Genomic DNA, 24,659 nt, shown 5'->3' with positions numbered 1-24,659 from the left:
GCTCGAGTCACCCCGGGCTCTAATGCAGTGATGCCTCTGTCTGTGCCCACGAGGATCTGAGCTCCACAGTCACACCGCTCACCATGCGCTTTTCTTTCTCAACATAACGCTGCAATCACTTGAATCACTGCAATCAACTGCAATCATTTGAATTTAGCGCTTTTTTTTTTTGAACACTTTCACTAATCCTAAGTCTGTCAGCGCCCACAATGCCTAGGTGGTGCCTGAAGGTGTTTGAAGGTCAGAGCTGAAACGAAGTAATTGGGAAGGCTGGGAATAGCTGAGGGATCAGCATAGATGCCAAAACTCTGTTAATGTATAAACAACAGCGCGACTCAACCAGGGCGCCAAGTCCGCTCACCGAGACAGCAACGGGAGCCTGAGACTCCAGAAAAAGGAGCGAAACACCGGCATCTGAAAACCCAAAGCGCTCCAACAAAATGACGGCGGATCTTGATGCTCAGCGACATAGTGTAATGCCCTCATAATATCATAGCGTTTATTGGCGTTCTTGAAAAACACAGTACACGTGTGCATTTGATGACTTTTACATGGTCCCCCCCCCCCACACTGCGGCACATTGATTGACTGGGTGCAAAACGGGCCATAAAACCACAGACATTCTAATTCCTCTATCTATATGAAGGCAGCCTGAAATGGTGACATCGCAACCAGACCACCCTGCCGCGAAACGCATAAAATTCCCGCATGCAGGAAGTTGAGTGAAGTGAAGCCACGTGCGGCACTGGGTAGAGAGCAAGAGTTTGCTGTTTCGAGTTGGAGACCCCGCAACGTATTAGGTGCTTACCTGCTTGTGTTTACCTGCTTGTCTACTGCTTGTCTATCGCTGTAATTACCCTCACGAGCTGATATTCACAAGGAGCAGCTATAAAGATCATCTTTAAAAAAGGGAGAGGTGTATATTCCGATGGCCTGCGCAGTCCAAATACACGTGGTCTCATCACTACATGCCTGAAACGCCAAGACGCCTGTATAACCCACCGCCTACGCATCTACAGTATGGGAGAAAAGGAGAATGGTGCAGCCGCCAAACGCCTGAAATCTAACCCACCGACACCGATCAAAGGAAACAAAGGGAAAAAAATGGAGGAAGCCGTGGAAACAATCTTGAGCAGGCTAGAAGAAGTCAGAGACTTGGCCAAATCCACCAAGGAGGAGGTTGTTGCTATCCGCCAAGACATTAAAGACATCAACTCGAGATTAGCCGACACCGAGACCAGGATAAGCAAATTGGAAGACCTTGAAAATAAGACATGTGGAGCTGTCAAGAACCTTTCCTTATGCTCTGACCATCTCGTGAGGAAGGTTGCAGAGTTGGAGGACAGAAACAGAAGAGGGAATCTAAGAATTTTTGGTATGCCGGAGAAATCGGAGGAGAAACATGATTCATGCATACCCTTCCTCGAGGAGTGGTTCACGCAGGCCACAAATCTAACTTTCACTCAGCCACTGGAGTTTGACAGGGCGCATAGGGTGCCAGGACGAATCTCAAAGGACCAAAAGGGTCCAAGAGCGATTGTGTGCAAACCACTAAGGTACCAACACACAGAACAGATACTCACCTTCGCTCGTAAACACAACCACGTACTATGGAAAGGCCAAAAAATCTTCCTCTCACAGGACTTCAGTAAGGAAACAATGGAGATCAGAAAAGCCTTCCTTGCAATGAGACCCCAGCTAAAGTCACTTGGTCACCTGTATGGCTTTATCGGTCCAACTAAGTTTAGAGTGACGATACAAGGTGTGTCCCATGTGTTCTTAGACCCGCGAAAACTACGACAACTCCTGTTTGACCGTGGAGATAGCAGTATGGAAGTCTCCCCCCCAGATCAACAGGGAGCCTCTGCGTCTGGCTTAGGATAAACTCTGGTTTTGAAATGTTGTCCTACCAATCTCATACTCCAGAACTCTTATAAAAGTGCCTATCTGAACTGGATCTGATATGCGGCTCTCTTGTCTTGGACTTGATACCTGGTTGGTGAGCGCAAGTGGTCTTTGGACGGTAATGACACGGTAATGTATTCTGTACCCTTGGGCCCTATATCAGCTATTCATCTGACTCCAGATCTATGTTGGAACGATCCCTTGAACGATCTGGTGAACCTTTAACTTGAAACATCTAGATTAGATAGATTAGATATCTAGATAAGAATGGTTAGACCGATCCCTTGAACGATTTGATGAACCTTCAACTTGAAACACATATCATTATAAGCTGCCTCAGTATGGTTCTATCCTTGCTACCGCACACACGATACCATACCTATGCTAACATGATACCACGCTACCATGATATTGCCCGTGTCCCTTATGGGCCTTAAATAGGCACTATGCCGTGCTGTACTGTTGACTTGTTGTTGATTACGCTTACGATAATTCTTTGCAGGTACTGATATATTTGGTCCCGATACTGAACCCAAAGCAGTGATTTTCCTGTGTTTAATGTTCTGACACCAGCGTTGTTTATTGTTTGTTGTTGCCTAACACATTTGGGCTAATTCCTCAGAATTAGGATTGCAGCCCGTAGAATCGTAGTTAAGAGTAAGTTGCTTGGAGGCGGCCGGCTGGTCGTCATTCCTGAGTCGCCATGTTCTGTTGTATCTACTATTGGGGAGGGAGGGGTGGGAAGTGGGTGAGGGAGGAGGGCGGGGGGAGGTTGGAAGGGAGGAAGGGGGGGGTTGTTTTGATATTTCGTATATAGTTTTGTTTAATTCTGTCCACCTTGCATACTAGCTTGCATCCAATGTACAACATTATGTTCCGAAGCTTATACTCTGTACTTCTGTATCCTGCATACTGTGCTAGCCCCACATCATGTGTGTCAAAAGATGCTGTTGGCTATTTAAGGGGTATGAGACCGCTTCCACGGCCTAGTCCTTATGTATACACATGTGTTATGAGACGATATTACTGGATGCATAGTTGATGGCTGCTGTTATAGATACTCCGATAGGAACGACAACTGTAACTAACCTTAAAATACTATCGTTGAACGTGAAAGGACTCAACCAGCCAGTTAAACGCCAAAAGATACTTGACTATCTACGAAGACAGCATGGAGATATAGCCTTATTGCAAGAAACGAAACTAGAAGCAAAGCAATTCCACACACTACGCAATAAGTACTATACTGAAGTGATAGGCTCTGAGGCGATCTCAAAAAAGAATGGGGTGGTAATGCTAGTGGCTAAGAATGCAAATGTGGAAATAGTCTCTAGTGCAATAGATACAAAAGGCAGATGGGTCTCAGCGAGACTACTCAAGGATGACACTGAATTCTTTATCACGACTATCTATGCCCCAAATACACATGATCCGTCCTTCTGGGTAGGCTTAACGAAGCAGATAAACTCCATCCCCGACACAGCAGTCCATATTCTGGCGGGCGACTTCAATCTCCCACACGACCCAATACTAGATAGAGACTCTAAATGCGTCTTTCGCCCGGGGAAGGCCCATAAGGCATTCATGAAATTGTGCAATAGATTTCATTTGGTGGACACGTGGCGTTTGATGCACCCTGATGGCAGAGACTACTCATTCTACTCCCCACCGCATGACTCGTTCTCAAGAATCGACTATATACTCATATCTAATAACGCGGTGGCAAGAGTTGAGGACGCGGACATTGCTCCCAGATTAGTCTCTGATCATTCCTGCGTCTCCCTTACATTGTCTAATATTAAACCGACCACCCGTCAATCTATGTGGCGATTCAATGACACCATTATCAATGACACAAAGCACAAAGAAACCCTTGACACTGCCATTAAAGACTTTTTATTATTAAACAAGAGGGGGGACACTTCAGACACCACTCGATGGGATGCTTTGAAGTCCACCATAAGGGGGGTTATTATAAAAATGTCGTCTGCAATTAATAAGAACCGCACTGCAGCATTGTTAAAATTAGAGGAGGACATTTCTAAACTCCAGCACACATACTTGAGGAATAGAAACCCTGAGGTTCTAACTGAACTGTCCAATCAGAAATACACCTATAACAAACTTATTAGTGAAAAGGCGGGAATTTGGTTAGACAGGAGGAAGCGTTTCAAAATTTGTGACTCGAACAAAGCCGGGAAGGGATTAGCCGCTTATCTTACATTTAAAATTCAAAAGAATACCATTGCATCCTTACTCGATGACAATGGGACTCCTAACTCTGATCCCACTAAGATTGCGAATATCTTCAAGGACTTTTACGAGAAACTTTATGCTAAGAACATGCATGTAGACAGCGAAAAAATGGAGAAATACCTCTCCAACTGCTCGCTCCCAACACCAACGGCGGCGGAAAGAGACTGCTTGAATGAACCAATCTCTGAGTCGGAGGTTATTAGCGCGATCAAATCTCTCAAAAAGGGGAAAGCCCCTGGGCCTGACGGCTATACAGCACAATTTTATAAGACCTTTGGCCATATTCTTTCCACCCCTCTCCTAGAGGTCTTTCACGAAATTACCAATACAGGTAAAGTTAAGGGGACTATGGCAGAGGCTGTGATTGCGGTAATACCCAAGGAAGGCAAAGACCACAAACTCCCCAAAAATTACAGGCCTATCTCACTGATAAATTTAGATTGTAAGCTCCTAGCATCAATTCTAGCGAATCGCATTCAAAAAATCCTGCCGTCTCTAATACATCCCTCGCAAGCCGGTTTTCTGAAGAACAGGCTCTCGAGCGATAATACGAGAATCCTGGCTCATGTCATTGAGAAGGCGAAACTCTTATCTACACCCACCATCGCCATTACACTAGACGCTGAAAAAGCGTTCGACAAAGTAGACTGGGGTTACTTAAATGCTGTACTACATAAATTCGACCTGGGTCCCATATTCACTAAATTAGTCATGTCCCTCTATGCCTGTCCCTCTGCTAGAGTACGAGCTGGCGGCGCTTTTTCCTCCCCATTTGGTCTAGAACAGGGTACTAGACAGGGATGTCCATTATCCCCGTCCTTATTCCTCCTGGCTATTGAGCCTTTTCTGTACTACATAAGGGAAAACCCTGACATCGCTGGAATCCGGTTCACTGACTGTACAATTAAACTCACGGCTTATGCAGACGACGTGTTGGTCATGAGCGAACAAGCTGATAAGGCTATCCCTGCGCTAATGTCCACGATAGAAGACTTCTCAGCTGTTTCTGGATACTCCTTGAACAAGGATAAAACTGAGGTGAAGTCATTGAATAATCTATGTGATAAAACCATCCTGGGCGACTCTGGGCTTACCTGGCAGTCGAAGAGTTTTAAATATTTAGGCATGGAATTCGAAAAGGACTTGATATCCACCTTAAAAATTAATGAGGAGATACTCTACAAGAAAATACAAAAGCTGTTGGATGGGTGGTCCCCTAAATTCCTTTCGTGGTGGGGCAGGGCTGAAACACTAAAAATGATGATCAGTCCCTTGGTGAATTATATGGCATGTATGCTCCCCATGACCTTCACGGAGGACTTTTTACATAGAATTGAAAAACTGATCTCGGATTTCCTGTGGAAAGGGAAGAAACCGAGAATTGCCATGAAAAAATTGCAACTTCCAAAGCTTAAAGGGGGATTAGGATTGCCAAATTTCAGAAATTACCAGACCGCCTTTCTCTGTAAGCAGGGAGCCTCCTGGTTTATCGAGGACCCTGTCTACACGCCCTTATGGATCAATATTGAAAATTCCATTATAGGCAAAGCCCCGCTCTCTGCAGTCCTAACAATGGACCTCTCACATCTCACGAACTCTAAATACATCATACTCAATACCAAGAGAGCCCTCCTGCGGTTAGATCGCGTTCATGCCACTGGTCAACGAATCCACAATTCCTCCTCTGCGTCCTTATGGCGTAACCCGTCCATTAAAATTAGTGGATCACCTATCGTATGGGACCACTGGTCAGATAAAGGTCTTAATGTGGTCTCTGATCTATACGAAAATAATATGCCATTGCCATTCTCGACTCTACAGGCTAGACACTCCCTGTTGCCGATCGACTTTTTTGCCTTCTTAAAGCTAAAATCAGCCTTATCCACTAAAACATTCAAACTAGTGAAGCCTTGGCTAAAAGCTATGCTACCCCACTTTCAATCCTCTGGACATTTTGTCTCTAAAATATATAAACTACTCGCGCCAACGGCCAGCAAGTCAATGAGGCGCAATGAGTTAAAATGGGAATCAGAAACAAACAACACTGGCATAAGTATAGACTGGGTCAGGATACATGCAACAGCACTCACACACAAGGTATCACCGATACTATCACAGACCAAATATATGATTATTAACAGAGCATTTTGGACCCCACAGAGGCTATTTAAGGTTGGCCTGCGGGATACACCGAATTGCTGGAACTGCTCCTCTGGTATTGGTGACCTTCCGCACATGCTGTTTGATTGCCCCTTGCTTCACGCCTTCTGGGCAAAAATCTTTGACTACATTGGACACACGCTCCACATACATCCTACGAGGGAATTCATCTACATTCTCCTAGGGGCATTAGATCCATCACTAAAGAGTGACCATGACCGCCAGCTCCTGGACCTCCTACTAACTCTAGCATGTAAGGTGATCCTGTGCAATTGGAAATCAACGGGTGAGGTCTCCTTCAATGCCTGGAGGGAATGGCTGTCCTGCATTAGGGGCACTGACAACCCCGCGTTACACTCATCACCATGGCAGGTCACCAACAAAAAATTATGGTCTTCATTGGACCGAGCCTCCTTCACCTTTGACCCACCTTGAAGTTCCAAACGATGGGGTCTGTACTCAGTGAATTATGGGCTACATGTTGCGTGAACTGTAATGGCTATATCTTGGGCTCACGGGCTTGACAACCTTAGAATCGTGCAGCAGGAATGATGAAACATAAATGGTGTTACATGACTTGATTTAGACGGAGGGCTCTACGGAACTATGTACAAATATGAGAATGCAAGGATGGTACTTTATTTTCCTTTACTGTATACGTATGGTTTTGTGTAAATAACCCATGTCTGGTTGCGGTATTTTTGTAACATGACTGTAATTCTTCTGATGCTTTCTTGCCGCTATCATCTCTGTTATCATTTCTATTATTGTTTAATAAAATAAAATATGATTTGAAATTTAAAAAAAAAAAAAAAAATATTCAATGTCCATTTATTAATGATTTCTTTCTTTTGCCACCTCGTCACAGCCGACGCGCGTTTCGCCCTCCGCGGGCTTTTTCAAGGCAAGAATATAGTATGGTGGGCAAAATATATTTGCAGAGGTCAGATTGTTATGTAGCATGTTGAGCATTGATCCTTTAGGCCTTTTATTTTATGCATCATAGGTTAAGCGTATTGAACATTTGTCGATGATCCTTTCTTTAGTTAATGAACCGGTTATTGCACACTACATGGAGCCTTGATAGCTGCTGCTAAGGCGAATGACAGAAAGGACTCCGCACGAACGCCGTAGCAACACGCCATGGCGATGGAACGTATCAAGGCTCCATGTAGTGTGCAATAACCGGTTCATTAACTAAAGAAAGGATCATCGACAAATGTTCAATACGCTTAACCTATGGTGCATAAAATAAAAGGCCTAAAGGATCAATGCTGAACAGGCTACATAACAATCTGACCTCTGCAAATATATTTTGCTCACCTTACTATATTTTTGCCTTGAAAAAGCCCGCGGAGGGCGAAACGCGCGTCGGCTGTGACGGTGTGGCAAAAGAAAGAAATCATTAATAAATGGACATTGAATAATAACGAACATTGTGCATGTCTTTTGGAGGACTACAAGGAGAGTGCAAATTTTTTTGGGGGATTGCCGTGGCTAGATGCCATTTGGATTATAGCAACTAGAAGGGATGTGCACTGGTACTTTTGTTATAATTTGTGTATGATATTCCGTCTCACCTTGAGTGAGTAGGATATCGTGGACTGTTGCTTTCAGGTGGATAAGCACAATACCAGAATAGCACTCCCACAGAGTGTGTCTAATTTACACCATTTTGAACTCTCAACAAGGGAAATATTTGTTTGTAGATGTGCTGATCAAACAAAGCAAATCCACCGTTTGTTCGTTGTTGTTTGAATCATCGACACTCTCGTCGACGTTGCTGTAATCGTTGTTGACGCCCCAGTCGACAATGACATCGAAATGTGACTTGAAGATACCGTCAACGGCGTAACTTTCTTCACCTGTGTTTTAGTTGTCTTCGTCAACGAAGTCTTCTGAAGCGTCGTCGATGACGTGGAACTTTTATCCGACTTCTCAGATGTTAGAGAAGAGGGCTTTTAGAAAGGTTTAGCAGACTCCACCACTGCTGTTGCTGACGATAGTCCTTCCCTCCCCTTTGCACCATGGTAAGGGGATTTGCTGGGACTCCGGCACTCAGACTCACAGGGATCTTTTTTGAGTCCTTTGATGGACGGTCTGTGGATGGTGAAGGGGAAGCCCTACCCCTTTTCACTGACCTTCTGGATGAAGTTGCAGAAGATGAATATTCACTGTCACTTGACAGAGTTTCCTTCCTTGACTTCAACTTTTGGAGCCTAGTGAGGAGACGACCCTCACGGTCCCAGAGAGTCGTTGTAGAGAAGGTGCGGCAGACCTTGCAGTCCGCGGCCTTGTGATCAGGATACAGGCAATACATTCAGTCCTTATGCCTGTCCTCCACATATAATCTCTTCTTCCCACAGGTGGAACAAGCCTTAAAACGAGCTTTCTTCTCCTCGTCAGACATTCTCGATGGAAAACTGAACAAATCTGAAGAAAATACTGCTGAAAAATAGCCAACTAGAGTTAAAGTGAGAAGAGCTCAAAGGAGACTCCCTTAGCACAACGTCCGGTAAAAAATCTGAGGCTCTCTCGGGAGGGTTCTATGGGGTGAGGCTGATCTGATTGGTTGTTGCTTTGCTTTGGTCTCTTTTGCAAAAAGAGGTGGATATGCTACAAAAGGGAATGGGTAATAAATAGAAGGTGGACCCCCACAGAATAATGGGCAGGTAGGCGGGGAAAATACAGAAAAAACAATCAGAAAAAGGGGCATTCCCGTCAATTTCAATAAAAGCCTCAAAAAGAGGTCAATAAATAATTACAAAACAAGCTCCTAGCGACAGAACAGAGAAGAAAATGGATAAGATTGTAAAGGTTTTATTACATAATGCAGTTCTTCAATAAATATAAATATATTAAGCAATGTAGAAAATGTTATTTTTTTTTTAATTCAATTCAAAATTATCCATTACAGTCCCACATATCAATCTCACACATACCTTCCATTTCCACATACATTCCAAGATAACATACATTCCATACCACAAACACACAGCATATCAAAGTACATAACAGCAACTGGCTGATCTATATATTACAGAGTGGACATACATTTTCGGGGAGATGGAACAGGATCAGTCAAGGTATCCCCAAGAGAAGAAACGCTGACGCGCGTTTCGGTGTATGGCCCCAGCTGGGGCAACACCTTCATCAGGGCTGGGATGTACAAATCAATGTGGGACACAATGCTCAGTTAAGAACGGAGGAAACCCTTAGGTATTCCAGGGGTACAGAATAATCTTCACAGGGCCAAATAGCTGTCAGGCCCACCACAGGTACTTCAATGGGCGGTGTCAATAGTATTCAAAAATATACAGCCATGTATCGGGTTCGATTAAAGTCCTATCCAGGAGATGGATGCCATAAAACATTAGGAAGCTGGAGGAGGGATAGCACGAGCCAACCTTCAATAGGATCCAAGGATGGAGTTTCAAGGTTTGTGCGCGATATACATAAAAGTCGTCATCATAGGGAAGATTGCGGGGCTGATCTGCACCGTGCCTAGTTCGTCTCGAAGGAATACGAGGAATGGGACCTAGGCCCTTTTCTTTCTCTTTTGTACCTACTGCTATGGTATTTTGGTTACTGAGGTTCCCATTCCGACAACGGGGAATGATACAAGCTTTGGGAATCTATGAAAGTTCCAATACTAGAGGAACCTAGGAGAATGCCCCAATGTACAAGTATTCTGTAAACAAGTTTAAAAAATGCTAATGCATGCCATTCACAATGGGGTGTCCATGATTCTGTTAATGACACAGGGCAACCGGGAGATCACAAATGACTCAAGATTGTTTATTAGCATCAGCCCAATTGTAGCAAAAAGGGTCAATACTCGGAAATGTGACTCCTCAGAGGCACCAACAAGAAAAGACTAGAACAGCAATATGGACTGGTGTGTTGAGGTGGTAATAGTACTCTTCACAGCTATAAGATGTTCACAAAAATTCAAGAAGTTGTCATGGAGTAGTTTTCCCAGATTCAACTTGGTTCCAGCAACCGTGATGTAGAACCCTGCAGGGAAGGACAAGTAAGTGGGAAGATTGAATGGAAACCCTAGACATGACATTCAAAGGAAGGCCGGATACAATTATATATAGAGGCACTGACAAAACTCTAGGGAGACTGAGACCAAGGTAAAGCTACGAACCTTTTTCACATGGGGGAAACAAGGAAAAAGGGTCAGGATTCTGAATGATCCTTACATATGTGTTTTTCCATGTTTGTGATATATACAACGAAATCTAATAAAATGTGTTACAAAAAAAAAAACATTATTCTAATTAAGCTTTGAGGCAAGTACTTCAACACTTTCCCAGCTACAACCTCCCAATTCCTCAATAAGTATGAGAGCCTGAAACACTTCAGCTGAGAGCCATTTAGGCGGAAACCTCAAAAGACATTAAAATCAAAAACAGGTTGTGTGCCAATCAGAATTAGTGCCTACAGGCTGTTTATGAACATTAACAATATGTGGGCTTTGTGCTAGCAACATTTCAAAGTAATTAACAATCTCCTCAAAGAGAAATAAGTAACCACTGTATCTTCTATAGTATCCTAAGTGTGGAAGTGAAAAACAATGTTTGCTACTTAAGTTACCAATTTCTTTGGTTGAAACACTCCCATATTGGTGTGGTACACTTCAAAATCTCACTAGCCAAGCATAGTAAATGTCCGAAACCTGGCGAATGTGTTTCTGTTGTGTTGAAGGTAGCACTTTTGGTGAAGATTTCCACGTCAGAAGAGAAATCAAGCATGGCAGGGGGGCTGCCATTAAGCAAGTTCTCTATTGTTCAGATGTTTATCAACCCATCCGCAAATTTTATTTTTAAATGTTTTGTTCCATTTACTTTTCTTTGCAGGTTGAATATTGCATTTAGCATGACAAAACAGTGTTACGTTTACCTCATGACATGTATCTGTATATAAGACCTTGGCCACGTCAGCTTGTTCACTGTCAACTGCAATTGAAAGAACACACATTTTTTGTCAATGGATTAAAAATACTTACAGAGTTGTGGAAAGCTTTTCCCAAGAATGCAAAATACACATTTCTTTTGTACGCTTCTTTAATTAAGCTATACTGTATCTTACAAGGCTGAATAGATAACAGCCTTAGAGGTTTGACAATCTGATAAGAGGATAGGCCTATAGCGCAATTAAAAAATAAGAACGAGCAAAGGAAATAGGTCTCGCCTTTGGGACTTACTGGCTGTGACAATGATTTTTAGCAATGCTGTATAGCATCCAAATGCTGTGTAGCATGGCTAAAGAGAAAACAAAAAAGGCGATATGATGCATGTATTTTTTTACTTTTTATTTCTGATCCGAGCTGCACATGTAAAAATGTAAAAAAAAGTAGCACTTAAGCAACATGGGGCAAAAAGGAGTAGACACACAAGAGGCAGAACCAACCCAGAGGGCACACATGGGGGAAGTTACAGTAGCAAGAGAGACAAACGTGGAGCACGTAGCACTGGGAAGAAAAGCACATGGGCTAGAGACATGAACCTGGAGATGGTTTTGGGGGGGGGGAGGGGCACTGGGGTGAGAAAGCAAAACAGGGGAAGAAGTACACAAGAATAAGCACAACACGGATTTGCTGAGGAGCAACACACAGGCAAGAGAGAGCAATATGGAGCGCGAGAGAGTGGAAAGAGCAGTACATGAGGGAAACAGTTGGAAAACACATGCGTTCGAGTAGAGTGCTTAATCAAAATTTTAAAAGTAGTGCTTTAAAAGTGACAAGTGTGAGGGCAAAAGAAACATGCCCATGTTCCAGGGAAGGAACAAACACAAGTAGAGGAAGTAAAGGTCACACAAGCTGATGAATAAAAAGCAAGTAAATAAGAGTGACAATAAAGCCAACCAATGGTAAGCATTGGGTGGGCTCTAAGCCCACTGCAAGCTGATCAAAGGTCTTTCACAAACAGACACCTTATACTGTCTGGTAGGCGAGATGTATGGAGCCATTCCATGCTCTACTGTTAAGATAACAACTAACAATTCTAATATCCATCATTATGCAGTCATATGCAACTTTTTCCTCATAACATTCCTACAGTATCAATGGGAGCTTCCAAAACAATGTTTTTTTCTTTTACTAGGCTTTTAAGCTTTAATAAAACAAATGGTGGTAAAATTTAGGTACCTGAAACATTAAGTTATGTTATCAGAGACAAACAATACTAGAGATTCTGCACACAATGTGATAATTCAAAAAGGAAAGTAACAAATTTGCACCAGTAGCACTAATATTATAAATTGGTGCATGTTCACTACTTTGGTAAATTCACAAACAGTCCCAGTAACAAGCTGGGAAATTTGTGTCAGGCCAAGGTATTCATGCATAATATTGTGCTTGCCATGTGATATGTTCCCAGGCTCCCATTTCACCAAGGTGTAATTGTACACAGTGTAAAATTACACACTGAGAAAATTAACCCCAAATGGGTATTAATCAAGCCATTTGCTAGAGTAAAACTATTTGTTTCCAGGATGGGAGAGGGCTATGTTTATCAGAGTTTGTGAATGAGCACAAACTCTCAAGTTTGTAGCCATTCATTAACTTACAAGGTAAACCAAGCAATGTTTTTACTGGAATGGGTTGTACCAACATGTAATTCTGTGCTCTCATGGAGGAGAATTACACAGTAGTGCAATGATTTAATCCGACAGTGAGGGCCTGACAGCTCTAAGTTAAAACATGTTTGTCCTTAAACATTCAAGTATGGTTCAAAATGTCTTTGTAAATTGTACTAATAATAAATCAGAAAAAAGGAATATGAACCACTTTACCTCCATAAAAAATAATAGTGTTGTGCAGCAGCAGTTTGGCATCTGCTTTGAATTCTTCATAATTCCTGTACTTCGATTCATTTACTTTCTGCACAACACAGAAAATCATATGTTAGCTTTCATTCAACTAATCAAGTTTGGGTATGAAAACAATAACAAGCACTTAAAATAGAATGAATGTAAACCGATGAAGGCCAGGAGAATTTTCTTTTCCATACAATGTCCTATTTGATGACAACAAATACTTTTGAATCTGATCAGGGGAAATTTAAATTCTGAAAAGAATAAATCCACATTAATTCTAATTACAATGAACACTGTTAATATCCGATACACATTGCTTTATAAGACTTATCGGGGAAACATACCCTTTACCCTTAACAAGAAGAAATAATTGTGCTAAATGTTTTCCTCTGCATATATTTTGTTTTTATTGGTTGCCATCAACATTTTAACCACATCTTTCTCCTGCTAGAGTATTCATCACTGATGGGGTCATTTTAATGACAAATTACGGCAATTTTTTAATGTCTTATTTCAGGAAATTCATCAAATTGTCAAACACTTAGCTTGGGCCCCCTAAATCGGTTTAAATTCCAAGATGTATTTTCCTTTTTTTATTTTTATTTTTATTTTAACAATCTTTATTACACATTTTTATTAGCTTTACATTTTACCCACCCCCCACCCACCTCCCCCCGTGAGACCATGTAGCAATTTATACAGTCAAATATCAGTAGATACACATTACAGTTCAATCATTTTCTGAAATAAAAAGAGATAGATACAAAGAAAATAAAGGAAAAAAGAAAAAGAAAAGGAATCAAAAAAAAAAGAAAACAAAAAGAAGGGGAGGAGAGAGAAATACATTAACGAGAAATAAAATTAAAAGAAGACCTCATGCGTCTAACAAGATATTACTATATCAAGTATCTCCCATTGTTCCCCCTAATCATTCTCTTCGATCCATTCGAGAAGGGGACCCCATATCTTCAATCCTCTTCTACGAGTCTTATAGCCTTTATTCCTATAGATGGCAACTTCAAGGCTACATGTCGCCAACAGTCTGGCCCACCACTGTATATATGATGGTGGTATCATATCAAGCCAAGCTGATGCAACACACAGCCGGAACACCCCCACCGCGACAAAAATTAACCCTTGTATCTGTTTTGGCCTATCGCTGTTTGATACCCCCAGCATGACTTCTGCTGTTGTAATGTTTACCTCATGGTGAGCTATCTCTGTAAGAAAGCCTGATATTTCGGCGATTAAATTAGTTAGCAAGTCACAGGAGGCAAATATGTGGATAATATCTGCCGCTGGGAATGCACAACGTGGGCAGGTTGTACCTTTCCCAGTTCCCCATTTAGCTATTTTAGATGGAGTATAATACAATGAGAATAAGGTCTTATAGTATTGTGCTTGAAGCCTAATGGACATAAGGCATGAAAGTGACATTTCATATGAATATGCCACACTTTGGGTCGAGAGTCCGAGTTTAGTCTGCCATGCCACTATGTGTTTGTTCATGTCATCTGGTAGCAAAGCATTCAGAGCCCAATAAATCTCACCAATTTTTAGGGGTATTTCCCTATTTAGGTTTCCTATGAATGCACACGATTGAAATTTGATTCGGCCACCCCCTTTCTTCAATAGGAAATCTCTCACTTGAAGAAATTTAAAGAAGTCCTTATTAGGAATATTGAATTTTAGTTTTAATTCGTCAAATGATTTAAATCCATTATTCGAAAAAAAAACCAGCCAAGATGAGTGATCCCCAGATCCTTCCATTTCTTTATATAGTTATCATGAAATATCTCTGGCAGATCTGAGTTCTGATTCACGGGAGTGTAGTAAGAATAGGGACCTAGTCCTAATAGCTTTTTAACATCCCCCCAAACGTTGCTAATATTATTGATGGTCTTAAATTTGACTTTTTTAAAATACCCGTCATTAACATGTCGCCATAGGCATCCAACGGCCCCTTCTCCCAGAATAAGTTCTTGTGGTGTTAATATATTGCCTCTTCCTGTGTTACCAGTTACAAGACTCAAGCTATACCTTAATACTGCGGCCCAATAATATAACTTGAAGTTGGGGAGCGCCCAACCTCCACTTTCTCTTGAGTTAGTGAGCAACCGCAATGCCCTACGCGGTCGATTATATCCCCCAAACAAACCTAGTAAACAATGTATCTATATTTCTAAATACCTGTGGAGAAAATTCTAAACAAATAGCCTGAAAAAAATACAAAAAATTTGGTAAAAACAACATCTTAACTACGTTAGTTCAACCACCAATAGTTAGGTGTAGATTGTTCAATCTGGTCAGTTCTTTTTTGGTGCGTTGTATAAGCGGATCTATATTAATACTGATGATAAGCTCTATAGTAGCACAGATGCTAACCCCTAAATAAGTGGCCTTTTCAGTTACTCTAGAGTCACTCATCATAATCATGCTATTCAACACAATCTGTGTCTTGCTTGCATTCAATTTATACCCAGAGGCTTTACCAAAGAGTAGTGCTTCGACTTCTATCATATTTATAGCATTTATAGGGTCCCCTGTGACAATGGCGATGTCATCAGCATATCCTAGACATTTTGTTTCCATATCACGCACTCGGATAGGAGGGATTAATACATTATTTTCCAACCTCCGAATAAATGTATCTATATAGATAGCAAATAATAGGGGTGAGCAAGGACACCCTTGTCTTGTTCCCCTGGTAATAATAAAATTTTCTGACAGCATCCCATTGATCAAGACACAGGCCCTAGGGTTTATATACAACTGTTGAATTGCAGTTATAAACTTCTCACCGATACCACAATTTGCCATTGCCTCCCACAGGAACTTCCAGGAGACCCTATCAAACGCCTTCTCCGCATCTAGCAAGATTAGCGCCATAGGGTCTCCTGTATTTCCCGTGTAGTCAAAGAGGGAAATAACTCTTTGTACGTGGTCAATAGTAGACCTTCCTGGCACAAACCCATATTGCCTCTCAGAAACTATTTTATGGATCATAGGTGCCAGCCGTGCTGCTAATAGCTTGGAATAGATTTTGAAATCCCCATTTATCAGGGTAATTGGTCGATAAGATCCCAATTCCTGTGGATTTTTATTTTTCTTTGGAAAAACTATTATTTTAGCTAATGACCATGACCTCGGTGGGTTCCCTCCTTGCCCAATGAATTGGAAAAGTTCTGAGATAATCCCCCTAATTTGTGGCGCAAACTTTACATAGAACTCTGTGGGTATTCCATCCAAACCCGTCACCTTACCATTAGGCATAGAGTTCACTGATAATAAGATTTCTTCCCACTGTATGGGGCTATCTAGTAAATCCCGATCATCTGTATCCAACTGATCTATGATAGTTAGACCCAGATATAACTCAGGTTTGCGGCCCGCAGTATCAGTTTCATGATATAAGTTCTGATAGAAATTCTGAAAAGCTGTTCTAATATCTGAAGATTCTACTCTCAGGCAGGCTGCGGGATCAATGATTTCTTTTATTAAAGTACTTGATGTTTCTTCCCGGGTTCTGATAGCTAATTGGTGACCTACCCGTTCACTTAACTCGTACGTTTTCTCTTTTTGGGAATTTGCCCCGACAATCGCCTTTTCAATTAAAATTTCCGAAATGTAGTTCTTTGCGATTGCTACCCTACTTACCACAGAATCTATTTCCCTGCCTTCATGTACTGCTTTGATCAAATCCTCCTCAGCGTTACGTAAATTATGTTCAAGAGCTATCATTTTTAACCTCCTTTCTTTATTAAGCTGGAAAGAAAAACGCATAGTCTCGTCCCTGATGCAGGCCTTCAGGGTATCCCACACTACGTCCACTGTTGCAGACCCCATATTTTCGGACAGGAAAACCGGAATCCATGTTCTCATATGTTGACAATATCCTTCGTTATGCAAGAGTGCCTTTTCAAATGTCCATGTGTTTAGCAAAGGTTTATCTGCGCCACACGTAAGGCTGAGCATTAATGGATTATGATCCGAGAGGATTCTAGGTAATTTTTCTATTTGACACTCTGATTTTAATGCATTAGACATAAACATGTAATCCAGCCTTACGTGCTGTGAGTGCGGGTGAGAAAAATAGGTATACCCGGGATCCCCTGGATGTTTCGCTGTCCATCCATCTACTAAGCCATGTATCCCACACATACCTTTTAGTGCTTGAAAAACTTTCTGTTTCCGCCCACAAAATTTAAACTCTGGACCCATAGACCAGTCGCTAGGTAAGTGAATATTTAGATCCCCACACACTATCAATGGAAGGGGCCAATGCACAAGTTCATCAGAAACAGTGATCAGCACGTCTGGATCGTCACTAATATTTCCATAAATGGTGCAAAGTGTTAGTTTATTCTTCCCTTTGTTATATCCACATTCTGCTATAACATATCGTCCAGATTTGTCCGCAACGGATCTTAAAAACTGCAACCCTGCCCCTTTTGCTAAAATCGCCACCCCCTTGGTACGTGATCCTTGTGTAGTGGCGGAAATAAGCCGGTATCCGAGTGTTTGAAGTAGATGCTTCCGTGCCCCCTCAATATGCGTTTCTTGCAGACAAATAATATTGGCAGATGTAAGCTTGAGTCCCTCTGCCACTTTCTGCCTTTTCTTTACATCATTGAGGCCACATATATTCATTGAAAGTATTTTTAGTTTAGCCATAACGGTTGTTTATTATTACACAATGAGTGTTTTATATATTGCGTTCTTAAAACGGTAACTGCCGCCCAGTAATTTCTTTCATTATGTTTCTCTGTGTGTACCTCAAGCCCCCGATAAACATCTTTGGATCTGGTCTCACCCCCCCTCCCCCTTTCCCTCCCCCCCTCCCCCTTTACCTCCCCTTGAGGCATCCTGGGTCCTGGAGGATCCAGGTGTGGGCGTCCGTTTGGTCAGTACGCCTTCGTGCACCCCCCCCCCTCCCGCCCCACATGAATTTAATAGTTACATAGGGTGAAGATCTATGAAAATGAGAGTTTAACTCCAGTTATTAATAGTCATATATTATACCATATTTGATTAGTGATTGATATTGTTCTCCCCATATTTTTCACAAAAAGATTCTTTATATAGTACATATGGTCCAATCCACATCATATCGAAAGATTTCTTTCTTGAACATTATTGATATTATTTTTTTGCGGTCTCTGAGATTTCTTTGAGGTAATTTTCAGCATGTATTTCGCTAGTGAAGCTGCGTGTTGATCCCCTAACGACTATTTTTAGTCGGGCAGAGTTCTGTAGAAATACTTTCGCTCCAATCTCCTCGAAGGGAGTAAATAGTTGCCTAAACCTCCATCTCCTCTCGACGGTTGCGTGGGCAAAGTCTGGTCTTACAAAGAAAATGGTGCCATTAAATTCTTGCTTACTTGTAGGACGAGCTATGTCATAGATAATGTCCAGAAGTAAAAAACTTCCAAAAAACACCAGCATTGCCCTTGGAAATTTAGATTGGTTCTGTGATTGCTTAGACTGGGTAAGAGGGAAGCGGTGGGCTCGTTGAACCTCTCTCTCCAGTTCCCAGTTTTGCAGTTCTGGGAGGGCTATTTTAAGAAGTCTAATTACATACCCCCTTGGGTCATTGCCTTCGATACCTTCGGGAAGCCCCAGGAAGCGCAAGTTGTTTCGCCTTGATTTATTCTCCTGGTCCTCGATCTTGGTCAACAGGTCCTGTATAATTCCTTCTTGTGTTTTTCCTTGCTTCTGAAGGCAAGTGACATCCTTCTCTAGATGGTAAGTTCGTGTTTCAACTGACACCATCCTTTCTGATATCGCTAGACAAGTGCTTCCCACCTTGTTAACCGCACCTTGCAGCTTCTGGATGGCTATATGATGCTTTTGAGTGTCTATTTTAACATCTTTATGAAGTTTCCTTATGGAGCTTAGTATATCTTTCAGAGACGGTTCGATCGCTTCTCCTATTTCATCGTCTTGAGAGATGTCCAAGGTGGAGTACTCTGCACTTTCTTGAGCCAGTGCTATTTCCTTTAATTTCTTAGGTTTTAGGTTTTTTTGTGTATTGATTCGCTCTGGATTGCTTCCCTGATCAGTGGTGTCTTCATAAGTTGATTTGTTTAATTTTGTATTCCTTATTCTTCGTTTCTCAAGTTTTTTCCTAGGTGTAATTCCTTGCCCAGAATCGCTCATCTTCCTAATATCCGATCCCCCTGATATTTCTGGGGTTGATACATCTTGGTCTTGGCCTTGGTTAACATCACTTGCCTCACTGGAAGTCGAGATGCCAGTTTCGTAAATATCTGCATCAGATTCATCTGAGTGTAAGGTAATTTCCAGGGAGAGTTGTTTATCCAAGAGAGGATTCTGGGTTGAATGAGCGTTAATCCCTGGAACAAGTTTTGAACTTGCACCGCTTGCACCACTCTGTGTCGTTGAGTCCTGACCCACAGGCTCATGACTTGGCCCTGTATTCGCCCCCACTTTGGATATTGGGCTGAAGATATTTAAAATACTAGGCTGCGAGGCAGTTGATTGCCCAGTCAATTTTGCATTTGCTTTCAAATCCTTAATGGTTTGTAGCCGCTTTGCTTTTTTGACCATTAATTCCGTCTCTTCGGTATCTTCAAAGTCCTTCTCTTTCTGCTTGGATCTCTCCTTGACTTTTTCCTTCTTTTTCTCTAAATCCATGCCGTTAGGTTTGACTACATTTTTATCACTCTTCTCATCCTTTTCAGGCTTTTCAAAGTCTCCTTGTTGCTCGCAGCTACTCATGTTTTTGCATTTAGCTTTGTCTTTGTCTTTATGTTTCTCCTTTTCTAAGCCCCTTTTGTTGCCTCTCTCCTTCTCCTTGACCAATTCTTTATTTTTCCCTTTGTTTTTATCTTTATCTTGTTCTTGATCTTTATTTTTAACTTCCTTTGCTTTTGCTCCTCTTGTCTCTACTCGTCTCTGATTTGGCTTCAATGTCTTTGATGTATGCGCATTATTATCCGGTGCATCTTGTACCTTTTCACTAAGTTCAGTATCTTCAGTGCATTGGTCTCCTGTGCCTACCACGCGATCAGATCGTGGCATAGGTTCTTCAAATAGCAAGCTTTGATCCATGCCATTAATTTTCTCTGTCTCTATCTCTGTCTCTTTTTGCCTTGCGTTCTGTTCCATTACATTTGCCAGTTTTAATACTTTCAATGTGATCAAAGCGCTCAATATGATATATGGGTCATAAGCGCGTATTTTACAGTTTAAATGACAGAGCTGAGTCAGTTTAATAATGCTACATTGAGGTTTTCGTTTTTTTTTACCTGTTGCTTGTCAAGTTGAATGCACTTAGTAGGCGCTTTAGACCTAATTGTAGTGCTTGTAGCAAATGAAAGAAGAATTTCCGTTTTTGAGCCTACCAGCTGCCTCCTTGAGGAGATGTTCAGGCAGCGAAAATAACGAAAATAGCTCTCTTGAGGTTTCCACCGAGGCCCTCTTCTCATTGTAAGCTGTACCTTTAAGACTAGGTTCCGTTTTTTTCTCCCGCTTTTTTTCTTCTGAAGCCTTTAAAACATCAGTTGTAACCACTGAACAAGTGATTAGCAGCAGAGCGATGACGAGATCAGAACCTTCCCAGCAGGGCTTGTAACCCGGCTGTGGACAAGGCAAATATTTTGGTAATCTCCGCAATTAGCAGTTAACAGCACGGTAAGCGGTACACTCCAGCACCCCCGGACGACCTCTCAGCACTGCCAGGCACCTTAGATCTGAAATGCCGCATATAACTGTTACAGTTCTGTTATTACCCTCAGCGGAGCTCTGAGGCGTCGCATCTTACCTTACCATCTTTCCAGTGTGGCTCACTGGTTAGAGGAGGCAGACCTGGAAGCAGAGGTCAGTCCAGGACCAGGGTTCAATTCCCCGCCTCGGCGGGTCTTGGGCTCAAAATTCCACGGACTCGACAATTCTCGCTCCGGTGCCTACTCGATTCACGGGTTCACACTCTGCGACTCTGGGCAATAGCTTGCTTAATTTCCACAACAGCCCCTCGCGGTGGGATGCCTGGCTTTCACCTTGTGGATACCCTGCCGGGGTTATCTCACAGGGGAATACCAGGACGGGTTCCCTAAGCAAGCGCTTAGATACCGGGTCGGTGATTTGCGCTATATAAATACATGTACATTTACATTTACATTTACCAGGGCGTTCACAGGTTCGCAGGCAGATAATTCACGAGCAATCCACGGATAGCAGCACCAGTGCGAGAGAAAGGAGACAGAAGTATAGGCAGGGGGGTGGGGACAAAAGGCAGCCATCAACGAGTGCTCACAAAGTCGCAGAGCCCACAGAGTCCATCGGTATCTGCCTATATCTGTATCTGTAGTGTCTGTAGCGCCTCAGATGTCAGATTTTGAAAAACCATAAATATGCCCAGGTTTAAATCATCATCTGGCAGATGACAGACCACATCCTTGTGCCATAAAAAGTTTTCCGTTTAGTACCGTTTAATTCCGTTAAATTCATGCCATAAAAGTTTTTACCCCAATTCAGTCTTAGCTCAGTATAACTCAGAAACTCGATTGAACCGAACCGAGCCAGCAGGATTTTTTAACCCTCATCATCATCACCTTCATGCAGGGCTAAGGGCAGAGTTCAGGAGCAGGAAAGTGCTCAGCCAGCGACTACACATCCCGATGCCATCTTGCCTCTGCATCTAAGAATTTGCATTTTCCAGTCAACTCGACCTGGCTTATTTATTGTGCAAGCTAAACACAACAGTGTTATTTGCAAAAAATTCTCTGTGCTTTATATTTTTACCCCCTCTCAAAGAGTAATGCTGAAATTAATCATCTGTGAATATAAAAAAGTCATCATTTGTGAATTTACAGCTAAACCTAATGACATAATTGATAAAAATCAAGCAGCATTTATTGGGACATTTCAGTTTTTGAACTACTAGATACTATGTGTATCGAACAAAGGTCTGCAACATCCGTATTTATAAGCAATGTCTTAGCTATAAATATAATTCTCCACCAGATTTGTTTTTTAAATTCTGAAACAGTGACAACCCCTGCACTAATTTCATTAAGCGCAAGGCCATGAACATTTGATATTTAACCCCTTCCATGCTCATGACGAGCTCAGCTCGTCATGCAGTACACAGGTCGTGTGCTTATGATGAGCTGAGCTCGTCATGAACAATGGTATTCATATTAGGTCAGCACCCAGCGGGAATTGCCTTAGCAGTCAAGGTGTTTAGCTATGGTATGCATAGCTGTTGGATTGTTCTTTTAACCATAGCTTGCAAATGTCAGTGTTTTTTTCAATCAAATTTGTAACCTTAACTACACTTTAACTGCGTTTATTTATTGAGCTTGTTTAATGTTGGGAGAGGCCATGAGTCGCAAGAGGAGAATCTGTGAGTGGGTCATGTCGCCCTTTCAGTTCCTCAATATTGGTAATAAGAACAATAGTTACTTACCTGTAATCTGCGGTTCTCCAGTATTGAATCATTCCCCGTCGTCGGAGTGGAAGTCCCACGGTACATAAAAAAAGCAATAATTTGTATATAAGAGAAACAAAACCCTTAGTAATTCCAACCAGGAAGTAAAGTAGCCCTAAGCTACAATGGAAAAAACTTCCACACCCATGACTATCCTAGTCATTTTGTATAGACCGAACTACAGTCAATAAGGCACCAGCACCCACTAGAATGCTCTCCCCATCGACTCAGGCCCTCAGATTTTCTTGCACAGGAGTGAAAGTAATAATATCGCCTGAGGGAGGGAGGAGCCAAGATGGCGGCGGAGACGGACGTGTAATCGCCCGGCTCCCTGAGCCTGTCCTGTAACTATCCCATCCTGAAATCTATCCTGCTGCAGAGTTGCCGAGAAAGGACGAGTGAAGCGCGCTGTTGCCGGCGGCGTCTCTCCGGTGTCCCTACCTGCCCGATTGCCGGTTGTGACGACGTGTTCCCCCGACGACCGCTGTTGAGCCCCGGACCAGTGCCCTGGATCGACGTGCATAGCCGGAGACGACCGGAGCGCCTTGGATTCTACTGACGGGTGGCGTGCCTGCTGTTCCCTGTCGCGATTGCCTGCCTGTCAAGGTGCCTACATCGCTTCCCTCTGCGGCAACACCACTCGACTGGCTGTGGATTTCCATTGTTTCCCCCCCTCAGAACGGCGTTGAGGTGAGCTGCGCTGCTTTGTTCTTTGTTAGGGCGAAAATGGCCGCTGCAGCTCGCCCTTGCTTCGCGCCGTGATGGATCTCCTTGATGAGACTTGTGTGCTCGGTTCCACGCGAGGAAAGGGAACAGTGGACTTTGGCGAGATCACACCCCCGCTATTGTCGTAGAATCCACCCAAACGAGCAGAGACCCCCTTGTGTGGGCACAACATGGCGGTCGTCTCCACTACATCACGGATGGGCTCCATCTCGACCTCTGAAGGGACTGCCATACATGACCTCGAGGGGCGACCGGAATACTCCGTTGCCCTCCGCAATGCCGACTTCCTAGTTCACCCGCCTGATATCACCCCTGGCTCCATTCTCGCAGCGCTAGCCGATCTCCGAGCAGACCTGCATGATTGTTTTTGTGCACTCAGCGCGAAGCTAGACGCTGCCGTTCTCGGATCGGAGAGTGCCTCGCCAGTTGGCCCCTCTTGTGATATCGACCGAGACTCTCCTGATATTGAACTGGGTGTAATGCTGCTACGTGACTGTCAGCTGGAGCAACATTCTGAAACTGTATCTCCTGAAGTACTGCCGCCAGCCCCTGTCGTTGACGCTACAATGTTTCTTATCCCTCATCAGCTTTCACTGTCAGACGATGCATCATTGCTCTCGTTCATGGCGCAGTGGGCGATGCAACTATGTTTCTATACTGCTCAGGCCAGGGATTTTGTGGTTTTCAGCTGCTGTTTGCTATCTTGGGAGAACCTGGGGGCAGTAACCTTCTGGGTCGATGCCATTGTTTGTGACTGGAGGTGTCCATTTTGTGCAGAGGGACCTTCTTCTCGTCGAGAGCGGCCATTTTATCCCTTTGTTTCATCTGGGGCGGTGCCTTTCTCGGAGCCATTTCTGGGGGGACGCCTGAAATCTGGCCAGGGTTAGGACTGACCATCGTCGTGTGAACTGTGCTTGAGGGACGGGTGGGGGACCGAGATGGGACGCTTCCTCGACGCGTGCTGCAGTGATAACTGATGTCTCTCCCTCCTTCCTTATGAGTGGACGCTCTGATTATAATGTTGCAGCTGGAGTGGGGAGTATTTTGGTCGGGGAGTGCGGGTGATTCAGTAGTTTGGCCCTCCTCCAGTTTTAGGGAAATCTTTTTTCTATTCCTCCTTTTCTTTTTCTATATTTCGGGTTCTTTAGTGGGCGACAGACACTTGCTGGGGGGGGGTAGGCCGTAGCCTCCGCATTGATGTAGGGTGGGGGGATGTTTTAATTTTATATAGTTTATTTCTATGGGCCTTATTTTTTCTATTTTCTGCGCTTTCTCTTCCTATTTCTGTCCTGGGTCCAAGGCAAGGGTTGGTGGGGAGTGGGTGGGGCTGTAC

The 24,659-nt window shown here is 43.0% G+C and overlaps 1 protein-coding gene across 3 annotated transcripts in view; it reads right to left on the bottom strand.

The window, feature by feature from the left end:
* The window catches only part of ZMYND11 (zinc finger MYND-type containing 11), a 685,469-nt gene that overhangs the window by 415,985 nt on the left and 244,825 nt on the right, over positions 1-24,659 (bottom strand). For all 3 annotated transcript variants that reach the window (XM_086941507.1, XM_086941508.1, XM_086941509.1), the window contains exons 8-9: positions 13,123-13,210; positions 11,230-11,285 (exon numbers count right to left, since the gene is read on the bottom strand). In XM_086941507.1, the coding sequence (XP_086797633.1) occupies positions 11,230-11,285; positions 13,123-13,210 (144 nt within the window). The remainder of the gene's footprint in view (positions 1-11,229; positions 11,286-13,122; positions 13,211-24,659) is intronic.

Source organism: Lissotriton vulgaris, chromosome 10 (genome assembly GCF_964263255.1).
Source record: "Lissotriton vulgaris chromosome 10, aLisVul1.2, whole genome shotgun sequence".
NCBI lineage: Eukaryota > Metazoa > Chordata > Amphibia > Caudata > Salamandridae > Lissotriton > Lissotriton vulgaris.
The sequence above is the reverse complement of the archived record's forward strand: the minus strand, read 5'-3'. Positions and strand labels throughout refer to the sequence as shown.